Here is an 18,218-nt window from a genome sequence, read left to right as displayed (position 1 = left end):
TTAAACAACATATTTCCAAATAAACCATAGATCAAAGGCAGTCTCAAGTGAATTAGAAATTATTTTGAACTGAATGTAAATGGAAACATAACAAAATTGATGAAATGTAGGCAAATCAATGCTGAGATACAAGTTTATAGCATCAAATGCTTATAAATAAAAGAAAACAGTCTCAAATTAATCATCTAAGCCTGCACCTTAAAAAACTAGAAAAAAAAACAAAACAAACAAAATAAGAGCTTGAAAGGAAATAATAAAGAGCAAAAAATCAATCAAATTGAAAGCAGAAAAATAGAAAAAAATTAATGAAAGCAAAAGCTGATTCTTTGAAAAGATTGATAATAGTGACAAACTTCTATGAGTTTGACAAGGAAAAGACAGAAAATGCAAATTTTCAATATAAGGGAAGAAATAAAGGGTGCCACTGCAGGCTTTACAGACATAAAGATAATAGGGGAAAATACTATGCACAACTCTACACACACAAATTCAACAACTTAGTATGTCCCTGAAAAAGTTATCAAACTCATTCAAGATGAAATAGATAACCTGAGTAGTCCCACAACTATTTAAAATTTAAATTTGTAGTTAAAAGTCTTTCAAAAAGAAATTTTCAGGCTCAGATAGTTTTATTGACAAATTCTGAAATTATTTAAAGAAGAAATAACATCAATTCTACATAAGCTTTCAAAAAAAAGTAGAAAAGGTGGGAATATTTCCCAGCTCATTTTTATTTTGCAAATGGCTTTATTCCATATGAAAACCAGATAAAGATGATACAAGAAAAGAAAGCTAAAAACTTTCCTCACTAACATAGGAATAAAAATCCTCAACAAAACACTAGCAAATAGAATGCTCAGAATATAAAAAGAATAATACACCATGATCAAGTGGGCCTTATCCCAGAAATATCAGTCCAATCTCTGATTATCAATCTCTGTTATCCACCATATCAACAGTGTAAAGAAGAGAAGCCACATAATCATATCAGTTGTTGCAGAAAAGGCATTTGACAAAATTCAACGTGCACCATGATAAACAAGCACAGAAATAAAGCCACCTATTAAAAAAAAAAGACCTATAGTTAATATCATATGTAATGATGAAAGACTAAATGCTTTTTTCTTAAGATCAAGGATGAAAGAAGAATGTCCACCCTTACCACTCCAATTAAACATTGTACTGGAAGTACTGGCTAGTGCAAAAAGGAAAGGAAAAAAACAAGCATGGGAATGTAGAATATGGAAAGGAAGAAATAGAATTGCCTCTATTTACAGATAACATGATTATCTACATAGAAAATCCTAACAAAACTACAAAAACACCCTCCCAGAAGTATACAGTGAATTTAGCAAAGTCATACAATCCAAAGTCAAAACACAAAAGTATCAGTCATTTCTAGAGATTAGGCATGTACATTTAGAAATCAAAATTTAAAGAATAATGCCATTTACAATAGTTTTAAATGTAAATAAATATAAATCTAATAAAGCATGTATAGGGTCTGTGTACTGAAAACTATAAAATGATGATGTAAAAAGTTGAAGAAGAAAAAAGACCTAAATAAATAAAAGACATACCCTGTTCACAGAATGTAAGATTCAGTAAAGGTGACAATTCTTCCCAAACTGATGGATGATTTAATATAATTCCAAAGTCCCAAGAAGATTTGTAAATTTAGACAAGCTGAATCTCAAATGTATATTAAAAAACAAAGAAGTTAAAATAGCTAAAACAGTTTTGAAAAGAAGCACAGAGTAGGAGGAATAACACTAACTGCTTTCAGACTTAAAGCTAAATTAATCAAGTGTGTAGTATTGGTGAATGCATAGTCCCATAGATCACTGAAACAGAATAGAGCCCGAAATTAGACCACACACAAAGTACGGCCGATTAATTTAGACAAGGATACAAATTCAATTCAATGTGGAAATGAAAGCCTTTTTCATTAAGTGTCTCAAGAATTGGACACCTATATGTATGCAAAATAATGAACTCTAAACCTCACACATTTTAAAAAATTAAACAGATCACAGGACCCATACATATATCCATGGGCAACTGATTTTTGACAAAGTTGTTTAAGAGTATTCAATGGAGAAAATAAAAACTTTTGTGCATTAAGCACATTATTAAGGATGTAAAAAGCCTACAGAATAGGCGAATATGTTTGCAAATCATATATCTGATAAAGGTATAGTATTCAAAATATATAAACAATGCTTACAAGTAAACACAAACAATCTAATGCAAAATTGGCAAAGAATTTGAATATACATTTTTCCAAGGATATACAAGCTCACAAGCACATGAAAAGATGCTCAACAGCATTAAAGATTAGGAAAATACAAATCAAAACCACAAGATACCACTAAGATGCTTACAATCAAAAACTGGAAAATCACAAATGTTGGCAAGTATGTGGCAAAACTGGAACCCTCATACATTGCTGGCAGGAATATAAAACAGTTCAACCTCTATAGACAACAGTTTGGCAGTTCCTCAAAAAATTAAACATAAACTCAGCAATTCCTAGGTATATATCCAAAATAATTGAAAACAGGAACACAAACAAATACATGCATGTGCATATTCATAGCACCACCAAGCAATTTGGTTCCTGGGTATTTACCCTAAACAGGTGAAAACCTATGTTCACACAAAACCTTGAACATAAATGATTGTTTTCTATTTGTACTCGCCCAGAACTAGAAACAAGCCCAAACTGTCCTTCAACAAGTGGATAAGTGAAGTATGATATGTCTATAAAGCATCATGTCACTCAGCAATAAAGTGGAATAAACTATTGATACACACAACAGCTTGGATGAACATCAAGTGCATTATACTGAGTGAAAGAAAACAGTCTCAAAAAATCATACACCCTATTATTCCATTCTTGAATAGACAGGCTGTAGTGAGGGAAAGAGTTCAGTGGATGACGACCAGATTGGGGATGCATGAGAGTGTTTCTGTATAGCGAGAGCTTGAAAGAGATTTTTGGGGTGATATAACTGTATTGTGTGCTGATTTGGTTATGGTTACATGAACTTATACATATGTTACAATTCATAGAACTATACATTAAAATAAGTCAATTTTCCAGTAACAGTTAAAAGAAACATAAAAGCTGCTCTCAGGATAACAGATTAAAAGATGCACAGGATCTAAATATTGGGATTCAAGGTGTCATATCTTCTTTTTAGTTTCCTAGGTATTCCAAATTGTATATAATAATAATAAATGATAAATCAATTTTATACATAGAAATAAGATGCTTTAAAGTGGCTACTTTACAGAGGGGTTTAATCTCTCTCAGTAACTTCAGCAGAAACTAAGCTTAATGATTTTAGTGTTCTTCTATGCTATCCTAGATATTAAGGAAAGCAAAAGAACCCTTCTCATCAGTTTTGTCAAAAGTGGGAAGGAGGTGGCTGAAACTAGATGTTGATCTCCCTGCATTGAGCAAGCACTCTGTGAGTGTTCACAGCCCTGTTGGGTGAGTTAACCAAGAACATGACAGTATTTATGGCTTTTTTCTGGGGTACTTGGTAACACACTAATCTTTTGTGGACTATATTTTGATCAAGTTTAAACTGAAACTTAATTATTAGGGGAAAAGAAATCTGCCATCTTGTCTTTTTTGCTGCTTCAGGTAGTACTTGGGATGCACCCCCCCTGCTCAGTCTTACCTGATGCATAGCTATAATCCGTTCATACCCCAGTGGCTCCATGTTTCGTGGTGAGGTGTGTGTGATTCAGCTCTGTTTATCTTGTACCAACCGGTGCCTAGGGAGTGAGCAGCCCTCCGCATACACACAGTGAATGATGGATGGAGGGATGGATGGTGGCTGTCTGGAGAGCCAGGTGGAAGAAGCGAGGGAGGGCCCAAAAGAGGTGGTGAATGAGGAAGAAAAGAAGACCCATCTTTGTTCTTTGTAGTCATCACTACAAATTACCCCCAGTCTGTGACTCTCATTTGGAAGAAGTGCAAAATAAAAATGATCTAAGGTATGCAAAGCTTACGCATTTATTAGTGGCTTATGCAGTAACTTTTCTTTTAATGCTTCCGTGGCAATAGTAGCAACAAATTAATAAAAGCTTAATTTTTATACAAATAGTTTTATTACAAATTTGAATTCTTAAGAAATACACATTTAAAGAAATTACATAAAAGGCCTTAGTAGTCTTAAAAACGTTTTGGAGACTTATAGGAAAATGTCATTTCAGGCACAGTGGTCCAAATCTGCCCTCCTGGCATCCATCCGTTCCCCTGCAGTCTGAACACAGCTCATGAGAAACCAAGGAAGTGGCCCGAATGTGCTTATGTGTAAAAATACTGACATTTTGATTCAACAGAGCTGTTTTTCAAGTCAGGATGCAGAATGAGGAATACTAATGACATGAAGGCCTTTAAGGTTGTTGTTTTGAAGTCAAGTCATTCAGTTTGTGATTAGTGTTTAAAACCCTGAAAATATTTAATACAGATAAAAACAATAAGCTCAAAGTACATGTTTCAGTATAATAGACACCATATTCATGAACCTGGGTTTGGTTTTGGCAATACAGAATTTTTGGTTTAGAAGTGAACAATGAAAACTAATGTTTCACATTCAACATCCTAGTGTTTAAAAGCCTATGTTAAAGGACAGCACAGTCTTTTAAAGGAAAAAAAACTATGTAAGCTTTATTTTAACAGTGGAAGTTAAACTAAACCTTGATCTGCCTAATTGCTGACATCTATATAAATTACTAATATATATATATATATTTAATTTCTGACTACCTTTGGACCATCTTTATTCCACAGGAAAGTTGTGATCTTTGCCAAAGCAGCTGCATAGGACCATGCATAGCAGAGAGACATATTTGGGGTGGAAGGTGGCCTACTGAGTCCGTAATTCCATTTGGAGGTTCAAAAAACTGTTTTTACATTACTACTATTTGTACAGACCAAGGGACCTGAATTTTGAAATAGCTAGACACTGATATAAACAAACATTTATCTCTGGGGGTGAAAAATTGATTATAATACAAGAATGAAAATGGGCAGACAGTGTGGGAGGCGCCACACTCCTCCTAGCACCCTTTGGTTTCTCAATGGAGTTCTCACTTCATGCCTCAGTGCACCGGATTGCAGAATATATTTATATTTTATTACATCAAAAGTGCCGTTTGGTATGCCACTATTGAAAGCTTATCCATGTCTTTTTTTTTTTCTCCTTCAGCAAGTAGAGGCCAACGAAGCAGGGCGTGTTAGTTACGCAAATTCCTATAAGGCACTTTATGGTTTCATATTGGACAGTGAGGTACACAGGATATATTTCTAGGGTTCGTTGCTGTTAAAAAGAAGAAGAGGGTAGCACCATGTTGACGTAGCTGGGAGTCAGGCTCCATCATGTTCTTCTCATACAGACTTGGCAGCGGCTGACGTGCGTGCGCAGCTCCCCTGCCTTCAAGGTGGACGGCGTGGGCTTCCTAAAATGCAGCACAGAGAGACCGTTGGAGACAGGCCGCTGGCCAGCATCTCCCAGCACATCCGCCCTCAGCCCTCCAGCCCTGCGCAGAAGTCTCCAAGGCACCAGATGGGCACTGGCCTCTGGCATCAGGCCCCACCCTGGGCATGACCAGCAGCCATCACCAGCCTTACTCTGGGCGGGCACCTTCTGGGGGCAGTGCCCACGTGGCTCCCCGCACACTGCGGGTTACTGTCTGACCAGGGGTCAACAACCTGCCCCAGCACACACAGCCCATTGGGCAGGGCTGAGGTCACCCCATATGGGTTTGGCTCCAAACTCTGAACCATTCCCCACTGTGCCACCCTGCCTCTATGCACCGTAATTTAACTTCTTTTCTTCTCCCCTTAACTAGATTATAAACTCCTCCAGATTAGGAAGAGGATACTATTCTTCTCTGCAACACGTTACATACATAGCAAGTATTTGTTAAATATTTGTCAAATGATGTGATGAGTAACAAATCTGGAATAACTAACCAGACCTCAACATACTTTTATAACTCCTGAGGGATTTATATGCCTACGGTCAGATTTGAGGCCAAAGACAGGGGAAGATACTTAGTGTCCCGAACGCTTCTTCCTCCTAGAAATTCTACACTATTTTGACTGTTGCAAAGGTGAAATCTGAACTAAAATGGACACTAATAAAATTCTGTTAAAATAAAAATAGCCATATATATGAGGACTTTGTCTTAAAATTGAGGCTGGTTATTTTAGCAACTTTGGGTACAAATTCTAGTGCCCCCAAAATTAATTATTTGAATTAATGAGATTTTACCTAATTTTGTTTGAGAAGACATTTTAGTGTATTGTATCAGGCTGCTGGTTCAAAAAAAATTCCATTATTACCTATTAACCCTATAATGGGAAGCTCCAGCAGCTGAAACATGAACAAAGTGTGCTCATTTCAGCAGTGAACCATCAAATTCTACCTGCAGCAGTGATGCCAAATTTCCAGTTGCCTAAAAAGCTAGTATAAGCCACCAGTTAGGCACAAGGTACTTTTTTGATGGGTAAAGAATTACAAGGAGCTAATGTTTTGAGTTTTATGATCTAAGCTGGAAAGAGACAGGATTGTAGCAGAGTCCCATATATTTCTCGCCAAAAAGGTAGAGACAGAAAGACTTCTCTCCAGGGGTGAGAAGCATTTATCTTGGGAATGAACAGCACGCCAGTGTTCTGGCCCCATCAGCCTCCTGCGCGGGCTCCCGCGGGTGGGCTGGCGCTCTGCAGAGGCCGCAGCATTCATTCCTGCGCTGTCCAGCGGGGCTGGGCCAGGCTCCAGAGCAGCTCCAACGAGGCTCACCGCCACTTGGAACCGTTGTTTTAAAGGTGCAATTTTGGTAATGGAAAGGGAATGAAATGCCCCCCCTCAATTTCAGCTGCATTTGTGCTGCAATTACTTTTTATTTGCACAGGTCTTAACAAAACGTCTCTTGTGAAGTCGCTCAGAAATTACACAGGTACACTACGCCCAGCATTATAGATGCTCTGAAAGCAAATGCTGCTCGCTTTCCTCTCCCCTGGACTGTTAAATAGACGAGCTTTTAAACGTGCCCTGTTTGAAGATTTCAGTCGCTTTAATTCCATTTTAGTACATTCACCTAGAGAAATGGAAACTGACCTTTTTCCTTTCACGGTTCTTTAGTAAATAGAAGAATTACGCCTATCACCTAAGGTCTGGTTGGAACATTGTCTCGGTTATCTGCCCGTGTGGAACAGAATCAAATATTCATTACCACACGTGGGAGAAGCGTTCCTAATGATAGTTTTATGACCACCTTGGAGACTCTGCAAGGGAGGGCCTTATGGATCACGGATGATCACAAGGAAAAGTCACAGGGGGCGGGCGCGCAGAAGGGCGTCTTCCTGACTTACTTGAACATATCGCTTCTCTCTATAGTGGCAAGCCAGAAGCTGTAAGCATTTGCATAGTAATTGCAAGTCCCACGGCCATGGCACTCGATGAATGGTGCACTTCTGAACTCTTCCAGACAGGACCCGGGGGACGCGAGGGCTTGGCCAGAACCTTCGGCACCGGCGCTGGTGTGCTGCGGAACAAATGTGAGCCGTGCGTCAGAGACTCCTCCCCAAAGGCCAGGAGAGATTGGTTGCTCCCAGGAGGGAGCCAGGGCATTCCCTCTGGAAAGCCACACGCTCTGGCCTCGTGCGGTCACTCTGGAACACACTCTGTGCCCACCCCGTGGTGGCCGGCAAGGTACCACACTCTGTGCCCCACCCCGTGGTGGCCGGCAAGGCACCACACTCTGTGCCCACCCCGTGGTGGCCGGCAAGGCACCACACTCTGTGCCCACCCCGTGGTGGCCGGCAAGGCAGTCCCTGTACTGCTGGGCACCGCGGTACTTGGCACAGCACAGAGATCAGCCGGCAGCTCCTCCCCAAATAAAAGGCCAGTCCAGCTTTGTCTGGATTTAAAGAAACACTGTCCTTACTATGAATCATTTTTGAAACACTAGAACTTATTCTAATTCAGGGAATGAGCCAATAGCCAAAAGGTACAAATAATGTTGGAACCAACCAAGGTGAAATCAGACTTTATAAACAAAATCCTGTATTTGCTAAGTTAGATGCTGTGCTGTTATCCTATTTTAAAGTAAAGAATAATCTTTTTTTTCTTTAAAGGCAGAGAAAAATTAAACAAGAGAAAAAAGAATAACTACTATTGTAACTGTCTGTTAAGTTGCATTTTGGTCTAGCAGGTTCGAGTAGGACCTGCCTGTACTCAGAAACCAAGACCTGGAGATGAATGGCCGATAGCCTTGAGGTAGACGCACCCAAAAACCCCCAGGACGATGACTCAGGTATGAGAAATGTGAACTCTAGAATTTTAGATCTGCGAGGGCCCTTGGAGGACAAGTCCAGCTGCAGCGATTCCTGGGTGAGGGCAAGAGGACCCTGGTATGCCCTGGAATCTGACCGTGACCACACAGTCTCCAGGCGCGGTGGGGGACAGAACTGGGCTCTCCAGACCTCCAGACCAGAGCCCTCCCCGGTGACTCAGAAGCAGCACCAGGTAACACTGTTCTCTAGAACATGGTTATTTTCATTTGCTCTTGATTTGAAGGAACTGTGGGCAGCCACTGTTTCAGACCTGCATATGACACCAGGACAAGAGACAGTGCTGGTGACAGATGCTTCCCTGTGCTTCTTGACCCCTGGGCCAGTGGGCTTTCTCTGGCGTACAGAGATGCTGTGTCGTGTTTCTTAGGATTATAAAATCAGAAATCCAATCTACCTTTTAAAGAAAATTGCACGCATATATCATTGTTAGTGTCTTGATTTCCCTATACGGCATTTCCAACTTTTGGCTCTCTTGATAAAGCAGTTTACAATGCGTCATTTAAAATTACCGGAGCAACCTGTTAATCTGGTGGTGCTGTTGTCCCAAACTCTTTGGATATGTAAGAGTCTAACTACAATAAAGCCAACCCAGCGAACCATGTGGTCAAACTTGAGTAGATACACAAGCGTTTTAAAAATTGCTTTCCTGACAACTTTTCTATACTTGGAATGATTTACAGCAGAAGAAAATAGTTAAGAAGCCCTTCCCTGTTAATCAACTACTAAGGCTAATGTTCATTTGGGGTCAAATGTACAGCTTGGGCACCCCTGGGGGTGTGAAGGTGGGACTGGGCCTTACAATGACAAAACGGAAGATGTTTGTATAGTGTCATTTACTGGGACATTCCAGGATAACCCTGACCTTTCAAGTTCAGGGTTTGTATCAATACTTTCCAATGAGGCAACAGAACAAAATAAGCTACAACAAGTGGCTCAAAGAGGTACTTATTTCCTCTTTTAATTGGGGTCCAGGGGAAAGGGAACCTCCGGGGGATCTCACAGCTGGGCAGCTGGGTGATAGGAGAGCTGTCCTCACCCCTGTGAGGGGCCCCGGGCGCAGGACCAGGAAGACCTTCCTGGAAGGCTGCTGCCAGCCAGTCCTTAGGGGTTTTCTCCCTAACTCAAACTCTTGCTTTCCAGTTTGTGTGTGTTTAGTAAAATGCACACTCCCCACATGCAGGCTCACTTCCTCTTCTCCCTGAGAGTCCCCGACTCGAGCGGCTGCTCACGTTACAGGCACTGGGGCAGACAGCACCTGTGTGAGCACCGTAGGGGAGCGTGGGTCCAGGCCTGCATTCTAGGAGGACGCTCCTGCCAGCTGCCCACCCTCAGAGCAGAGGAGGGCTCTGGCTGGCGCTGGAGACCCCGCTGTCCCCCAAGCAGAGCAGGCCAGGCTCCTGGGCATGCCTTGGAAGGGGACAATAAGAGGAGGGAGGAGACACCTAAGCAGCATGATCCAGAGAACTTAGAGGTCACTGCGCTGGAAGAGGAGATAACAGGGCATCAGTGGGGACTCTTCTACAGAAATATGGCATTTCCCCAAATACCTACCATCACAAAGGAGTAGCCAATCCACAGCGATGACCACCCAGTGGGGCACGGCGGGATCTGAATGGTCTGACTGTGCACAGCCATCACCATGGCGGGCGCCTCGCACACGGCACACCTGGAAGGTACGAGCAAAGACACTCAGCCCAGCTGGCGGGGTGCAGGGCAAGGCTTTACCTCTTTACCCCTCCCTGTTATTTACACACAATCTCCTCACTCAGTCTTTCTGATCCAACTATACACTAAATGCAAACCATTGTGCCCATTGTTTGGACGCTGAGGCTTAGAGCCTCCTTGTTGGTTTTATAAGCCTGCCTCAATAGTAAAATATTCAATTAAAAAATAGAGCTGTGTGTGACGGTGAACCTATAGTTCCAGCTACTTGGGAGACTAAAGCGGGAGGAACTGCTTGAGGCTAGGAGTTCAAGGCTGCAGCGAGCTATGATCACACCACTGCACTCCAGTCTAGGCAACAGAGCAAGACCCCGTATCTAAAAACTTTAAAAAAATAAAATAAGATCCAACACTAACTATTTAACCATCTGTTTTGTAGGAGAGAAAAATAGGAAGGTGGAGTTCTAACAGTGGCAATCCCAGAGGGGTTAGGGTTATGGGTGCCTTTTATTTTCTTTTTTGCACATCCACAAGCATGATTAATGCTTAAGGAAAAAGAGTTGGCAAAATTCAAGAGCTACCACTTCCACCTGCAAGTTTGTTTTAAGCTATGAACAATCTTTAATATAAGAAATACACTTAGCGAGTTGAGTAACTAAGACGAATCATGCATGCTTTAATGCACTTGAGGCTGAATGTCCACAGAAGCCTCCTTCAGGAAACTTGTTCAGACTGAAGCTGACAGACCCACTGTTCTTCTCTGCCTCCAGGACTCAGTTGCTCAAGGCCTGAGGCTGTTAGCATCCACTGCAGCTGAAGTGACCCCCAAAGAACCTCCCAAGGACAGGACACCTCCCAAGCCAGGCTGGCTGAGCTCAGCCACTGGGACTGTACCAAGAATGAATGAAAACAACAGTGCTCTGAGCAAACCCTGGATGGTGGGATAACGCTTTGTTTAAAATAAATAAATAATTATACTCAAGTCCCAAAATGAACAGTGTTAACAACACTGGTAAGTGACCATCAATGGTGTTAATAAGTACACCTAGTTATGTTGGAATACTTGCATGAAAACGGATCAGAAGGGAAGAGGGCCTAAATTAGTCATCTGATTTTCCATGCGCTTGTTTGTGTGTGTGTGCAATTTTCTATTTTGTTCACACAAATGCAGATGAATTAAAAGTTTCAGTTAAACAACAGTTTCTGAAATTGGCCTTATACATCTGCCACCATCTGTCTGCCAGACACAGGAACCAGAAATGCAGCCTGCAGGGAAGTGTTTTATCTTCTCAGGCTGAATCTGGGCTGGGGGATTCAAGTGACTATAGAGAGGGGGTGGTCCTCCTCCATCACATGGGTGGCGAGGAAACAAGTCGCAGGTGTAAGGAGCTGCATGGTCCCTTAAAATTCATATGGTCTAATTCCCCACAGTGCTTATGGAGAAACTAAGGCCAGGGTGAGTTGTGTCAAAGCCAGAACTAGAGCTCAGTTCTCCCTGCTCTCCGACCAGGGCTCTTTTCACTAGAGCAATCAAACAATTTGCAGTTTTCTGATGACTCTTGCCTGCAATAAGCTAGATAATGCTTAGAACATTTTGCCCTACTATCAGGATAAACACAGTAAAGTTGCTACCCTTTCTGCTCAAAATGAAGGATTTTGTGTTATTAAGTGTTTCTGAAGACAAGCATCAGGACCCCCCAAAGGAAAGACCTGAGAAGGAACCTGTAAGTCCTGAGAAGTCACTGGCGGTGGGGGTAGGGGTGTGTGTGTGGGGGCTCTGAGCCTGGGTCCTGGTCCCTTTTCCCTCTACACGGGGCACTGCATAGCTAATACTGCTGCACCTTTCTTCCTGTTTGAAAGCTGATAATTTCCTTAAAGGGAATATAGAAAAGCTGGGCTTTTTCACTCTCACTCTTCTAAGGAAAACTTTCCCTGCCTTGGTATTCTTTTAATTATCTTAAAGTATAAAAAGTAACACTATACAATAGCTCCTCAGACAGATGAATTTATTCTTTTTCCAGTTTTCTATTACTTCTGAAGATGGCTAAGCAATCAACTTTTAATTAGAAGGGAAGAGGCAAAGATAGGACAGTCATGTACTTTCCAGTCACAATAATTTCAATTTCCCATCTTACTTCCTACTAGGCAGGGTCTTGGGTACCTGAAAATATATCCCTGACATTATGTGGATAAGTGCTTAATTTGGGAAGTTGTTCAAACATGTGCATTCTTGATGGATACAATATCACCCCAAGGGAGCAAAAATTGGAGGCATTGGGGAGGGCATGTGAAAAAATTGTTATTCATGTATACATTTTAGGTATAAATCTGTATGCTTTTATGTATAAAGCACAGACATACGATGCATAGGCAGATGAGCCGTGCAGTGTATCTGTGGTATTGCAGTTTCCTGGGGTCCACCTCACACCAGCTGGGATGGCTACTATCAAAAAGAGCGGGGAATAATCCATGTCCGAGAGGACGTGGAGAAACCGGACGCTGTGCGCTGCTGGTGGGAATGTGAAGGCCATGGCCACGTGGAGAACAGTATGGTGGTTTCTCAAAAAATGAGAAAGAGAACTACTATATGATCCAGCACTTCTGCTCCTGGGTCTACACCCAAAAGAATGAAAAGCAGGGTCTGGAAGAGATGTTCGCACACCCAGGTTCATAGCAGCATTGTTCACAACAGCCAAGATGCAGATGCAACCCAAGTGTCCATCAGCAGATAAGTGGATAAACAAAATACAGCGCAGACACACCGCGGAAGGTTATTGCCCTCAAATAGGAAGGGAATTCTGACACCTGCCGCAGCCTTGAAGACATTATGGCAGTGAAATAAGGCAGTCACAAAAGACGGATGCTGCACGATCCCACTCTCATGACCTCGCTAATGGAGTGAAATCCACACACGGAGACTAGGCTGCAGGGGAGGGCGAGCCAGTGTTCAGTGGGTGCAGAGTTTCAGTTTGGAGAGATGACGAAGTTCTGGAGATGGACGACGGTGACGGCTGAACAACGTGAATGTACTCAATGTCACCAAACTGTTAGCTTAAAAATGGTCACGATGGCAAATTTTATGTTACATGCATTTTGCCATTTACCACAATTAAAAATAATTAAGTTTTGAAAATTTCACAGGGGCAGGGGTGATTCAGAAAAACTGTCTTAAAAGGTTATTATTTAGAAAAAAAGAAAGGTTGAGAAACACTGCCCTCATCTGCTCATGGGAGGAGCAGTGACCACCACAGGGAGTCACATAGAGCAGGAATTCTCTTTTCAAGCTGGGCATTATCTCGCCATGGTTGTGCACTGTAATTTTTCAAGAGGATAGCTGTGTTTTATATGAAATAATTTTTAAGAGATTTTTCTTCCTCAGTTGCTCCTGCAAATGCTCAACTTACCTACTAATAAATGGTCTAATGTTGTCCCCAGCGATGGGTGCCATGGACATCGGCATGGGCTCAGGAGTAGACAACCAGTACGAATAATCATTCCGGGATGCGAAGTTGCACACATTGTTGATGTTGCAGAACAGGAAGGGCATCGTACTGAACTTGCGCAGACAGCTGCCGGCCGTGCCTAAACACAGGGGGAAAGACAACGTGAAGGAAGAATTTTCCGCATTTACCTGTGTGCAGAATGGATTTCAGCTGGCCAGTAGGCAAAGATGTATATCCAACATAACCATTAAAATGGAAATTTAAAACTTATAATTAGGAAGTAAATATACCAAATAGACCAGTATTATAGTAAGTAAGCAAATTAAATTTAAAGTGATCAGGCAAAAAGGAAACACTGTAAAGAATTATGTAGAACATTTTTGACAAAATGAAACAAAACCAGTTTACCAGTAGAGAGAAACCTTTTCCTAGAACTGAATTCCAGAAGGACTTTAACATGTGGGTTGTTATACAATGGACAGGAACATATTGGACAGTGTCTTTGACAATAGCTTTGCAGAAAGCACGGTAATGCTCTTCATATAGCTGCTCATTGATCCAAACCTCAATAATAATTAAAGACACAGAGCACTGAAACACAGTGTGGTCGGGTATACCTGGCACAAACTATGGTAATGAGGACAGGTACGCAGCTTTCTGCTGACCTGAACTAAGACAGGGGCAGAGCTCAGAAGATGCAGAGAATTTCAGACATAACGTGGACATTTCGTTTTAGAAGAGCAACAGTTAAGGTGTCCTATTTTAAGAATATCAAAGCAAACTGTTAAGTGTGTACTATAGGAATCTTGGACCTACAACGTTGCAGATGAGATCTAAAGTTTTATTAATATAAACATTTTCAAAGATTTGGCCTTTACGCTCTCTCGACCTCCTACTGGTAACACAGCAGCTGTTTAACTGATGACTAAAGGGATCGGGGTGGGGGAAACAGGCCGAGCTCTCTTTTCCTTAGCTGCTGCCTCCAGGGCACACTAAACCGCAGCAGAAGGCAGCCCGGGGCGCTGCTGCATCAGGTGGGCACTGGACAGAGCCACGCCAAATGAGCAAGGAAAGGACTGATCTACAGACGTCTCACCCAAGTCCTGGCCGTGCGCCCGTTCATTGCCTTGCACGTAGAGCAGAGAGTACCCGTGATAAAGGATCTTGGTCCCGGGGGGGCACTGTGGGTCGTCTATGGTTTGACTGTGCCTGGTCACGAGGAAGCCGTGATCGACAGATGGGGTACCTGGGGGCCCCATGGACCCTGGCAACCCATCCGGGCCCGGGGGACCGGGAAGCCCTCTTGGACCTGGAAGACAAGACAAATTGGATTTCCTAGTTACAAACAGTTTCTCCTGAAAGCCTTCAAAACCACTGTCTCAGAAAAGTTTGTAATATTTAGTATTTGCACAAAGTATCTTACCTTTTCACATTACAAAAAAAGTACTCAAAACATTACACCACTAACTAAATGCAACCCACCTCCTTCCTGGTGTTTTACCTATTCCTTTTCCACGCCACCTCAAGGTATGTTTATAAGCACAGTGCTCAGCGCAGAGCACATGCTCAGAACAAGTAGTTCAATGAGGAAATGAGATGCGTGAAAATGGATATAAGAGTAAATGAAAACGAATGAATGACACGATGCTGTGCACATCATTCCTATAGAACTGTGGGGCTCCTCTAAGACAGGATTAACATAAGATTAGTACAACACCCTCATTTCAAGGCGCCTTCTCTTCCACAGCAGCCCAAGGCCTGCGCATAGAAACGGGGTGGCGAGGGGTTAACTGTGCCACCTCGGACCCTCACAGGGCTGCTGAGTGTGCTGTGTGTCCAGTCAGTCCATGGCCTCAGCCTTGAGCATCACAGTCATTATGGGGCATTCAAGCGAGTTCCTGCTCCCTCAGGAAGCAGAGCGAGTTCATCCCGTGTCAGGCCGAGGCCTCTGGGCCAGCACTGGCAGCATTATTTCATTTCTGCTCTCCCTTGCCCACTGCTGAAACTGAATTTTTGTAGTTGCAGCGGCTTCCCTCTTAGAAAATCACACAAGACCACCACTATTGGCTGCCTTTCAACAGCTGGGCCAAAGGCTTTGATCAGCCTCTGTCTCTACACGTAAAAAAGGACAGTCCTTCAGCTCTTCTATAGGAGCCTATCCTTGTAAGAAACAGACTTCACGTAACATTTTCAACTTCTCCTTGCAGGTTTCCCCATGCCTGATCCTACTGCTTGTATCCCAAAGACACAGGTAGAGGGTCCCTAGGTTGGAAGACGCAGAAACCTACCGGGAGGCCCGAAGGGTCCTGTCTCTCCTTTCTGGCCAGGGGCACCGTCAAACCCGGGAATACCTGGAGGTCCGGGGACACCCACCGATCCCGTCACACCTAAAGCAAAGGAGAAAGAAGTCATGATCCAGTCTTGGGTGGCAATAAGCTCTCTCTTCCCTTCTTAACCACTTCGGTACGGCGCTCACTGGCCGGGAAACCGTGCCCACAGCCGGCACTCACAGTCCGCGCGGCAGTGTGCGCTGCGCATTGACGGCCGGTCCGTTTTGCTCTTGTGTGATGAGGAAAGCTTTAAAGCACTGAAAGCTTGTTTTACTTTGCAGGCAGCTTTACTTGTCATGTAAATCAGAATAGGTAACATATACACATATGTTTTCATTAGGTTTTTTCTTTTTCTTTTTTTTTTTTTGAGACAGAGTCTCGCTTTGTTGCCCAGGCTAGAGTGAGTGCCGTGGCGTCAGCCTAGCTCACAGCAACCTCAAACTCCTGGGCTCGAGTGATCCTTCTGCCTCAGCCTCCCGGGTAGCTGGGACTACAGGCATGCGCCACCATGCCCGGCTAATTTTTTTTTATATATATATCAGTTGGCCAATTAATTTCTTTCTATTTATAGTAGAGACGGGGTCTCGCTCTTCTTGCTCAGGCTGGTTTTGAACTCCTGACCTTGAGCAATCCGCCCGCCTCGGCCTCCCAAGAGCTAGGATTACAGGCGTGAGCCACCGCGCCCGGCCTCATTACGTTATTTTTAAATGTTCACAATTTTATTTTGATAAATGAAAAATTAGAAACGTCATATCACGGCTGTCGGCTACAGTCGCTGTGCGCGTGCATCTGTGGCTGTTGACTAGAGTCGACGCTCGTACCAAAGTGGCTAAATGTCTTGTTGAGTCTTGGGGGAGGTAAGCAGAAGGCCTTTCACAGCAGGTGAGAAAGTTTTCCTGGACAGCTGTGAGTTGCTTCTTGCAAAGCCCAGTATACACTTTGCAGAAGCCACAGCCAAACTGACATTATAGGGGCGTGTGTGCAACTACCTCATTCTGAGTTTCCCTGGTTTCCTGCTGCTGTTGTTTGGCAGAAGGGTTTGGAAAAGTCAAGCTATGGGAAGATGGCGAGGAAGGAGAGATTTGATAAGCCTTTCCCCCTTTGCCATATTTCAGTTCCTCAATTTTAGATATATCGATATGAATAGCTTTTTGTTTTCACATATAATGTTTATCCTTAGGTTGCTGTAAACTTGAATTTTCATGGACACGTCCTTTCAACTCAAATGTTTGCAATCTCCTTTAGTTTCTACTTACCCCTTACCAATAGCTCTTGAAATAGAAAACGTTTAGCTCAATTAAGCAGAAAGACCCCAGGTTAGGGTTTCTGGGAGCAATAGGGACTAGCACAGATCTCCACCAGTGAGGCCGAGCTTGAGTGGCACAGATGGGGAGCACCCTGCTTACAGCCAGAGCCGCTGCCCTGCCAGCTGGCCTCCCAGTTGGGGGGAGGTGACACGCTGGCCCCTGAGCCTACAGTTTCCTAACTGAGAGTTGCATGTTCTGCTAGCTTTTTCTGTGCTTTGTTCCAGCTTTTTAAAGTCCTTTTAAAATCTTCATTAGCTTTGATATACATTAAAGGGAGGAAAGAAAGACATATTCAAATATGTATGTGTATAAAATCATTACCCAGAAACTTTGATTTTACATGGGCAAAAAGGAAATCTCGCCCACCTCCCCCGAGTGCCGCACACCACCCGCACAACCCGACGAGCATCTCACCTTGCTGTCCTTTAGGGCCCGGAGGTCCCTGAAGCCCTTTCAGACCTGGGGGTCCCTCAGGACCAGGAAGCCCTGGCTCCCCTTTGATGGTCTGGTAAGGGCCTGGGGGGCCGGGGAGCCCCGGGAGACCTGTGGGAAGTGGGAAGCCATTGGTCAATTTCACCGTCCACATATGGGGACAGGAACCTGTTTCTCAAGTGAAATCATTATCAAAACATATGTAGTAGTCTGATACTCATGAAAAATATATTTAATTTGCACCTCTTTTATTATTTAACCTAAAATCCTGAACTGTCAGGACTGGAAGAGACACTGGAGGCACCAGTATCACTTGATTCCGTTCTGGGCGCCCTGACGGCTGCCACCGGCCTCACTCAGGCACTCCCGGAAGGCGGCGATCACGCCTCTCTGGGCGGCGCCACCATCCGCCATTCGGATGTTGTTTCTCATGCTTATCTGAAATCTGCTTCGCTTCACATTTCGACACTGGTCCTAATCTTTTAATGATGAGTGAACTTAATCCTTCTTCTCCATGACAGGCCTAGGCGCATTGTAGGAACCACACAGAGGCTGAGGTTGGCCTCGGTCTCCCCTTCTTCGGCCAAACACCCCCCTTCTCCCCTCCCCCCACATTCCTGCTCATTTTCTCTCTTCTTTCATATGTACTTCTCTGTGCACTGGG

General features: G+C 43.3%; 1 protein-coding gene across 1 annotated transcript in view; it reads right to left on the bottom strand.

Moving 5' to 3' along the window:
- Positions 1–4,106: 4,106 nt before the first annotated feature.
- Positions 4,107–18,218, bottom strand: part of COL4A1 (collagen type IV alpha 1 chain) — a 142,937-nt gene continuing 128,825 nt past the window's right edge. The window contains exons 46-52 of the mRNA XM_012751870.2: positions 17,537–17,665; positions 15,774–15,872; positions 14,582–14,794; positions 13,447–13,624; positions 9,932–10,046; positions 7,397–7,569; positions 4,107–5,478 (exon numbers count right to left, since the gene is read on the bottom strand). Coding sequence (XP_012607324.1) covers positions 5,397–5,478; positions 7,397–7,569; positions 9,932–10,046; positions 13,447–13,624; positions 14,582–14,794; positions 15,774–15,872; positions 17,537–17,665 — 989 coding nt within the window. The 3' untranslated portion in view covers positions 4,107–5,396. The remainder of the gene's footprint in view (positions 5,479–7,396; positions 7,570–9,931; positions 10,047–13,446; positions 13,625–14,581; positions 14,795–15,773; positions 15,873–17,536; positions 17,666–18,218) is intronic.

This window comes from Microcebus murinus, chromosome 13 (assembly GCF_040939455.1).
Source record: "Microcebus murinus isolate Inina chromosome 13, M.murinus_Inina_mat1.0, whole genome shotgun sequence".
NCBI classification, from domain to species: domain Eukaryota; kingdom Metazoa; phylum Chordata; class Mammalia; order Primates; family Cheirogaleidae; genus Microcebus; species Microcebus murinus.
The sequence above is the reverse complement of the archived record's forward strand: the minus strand, read 5'-3'. Positions and strand labels throughout refer to the sequence as shown.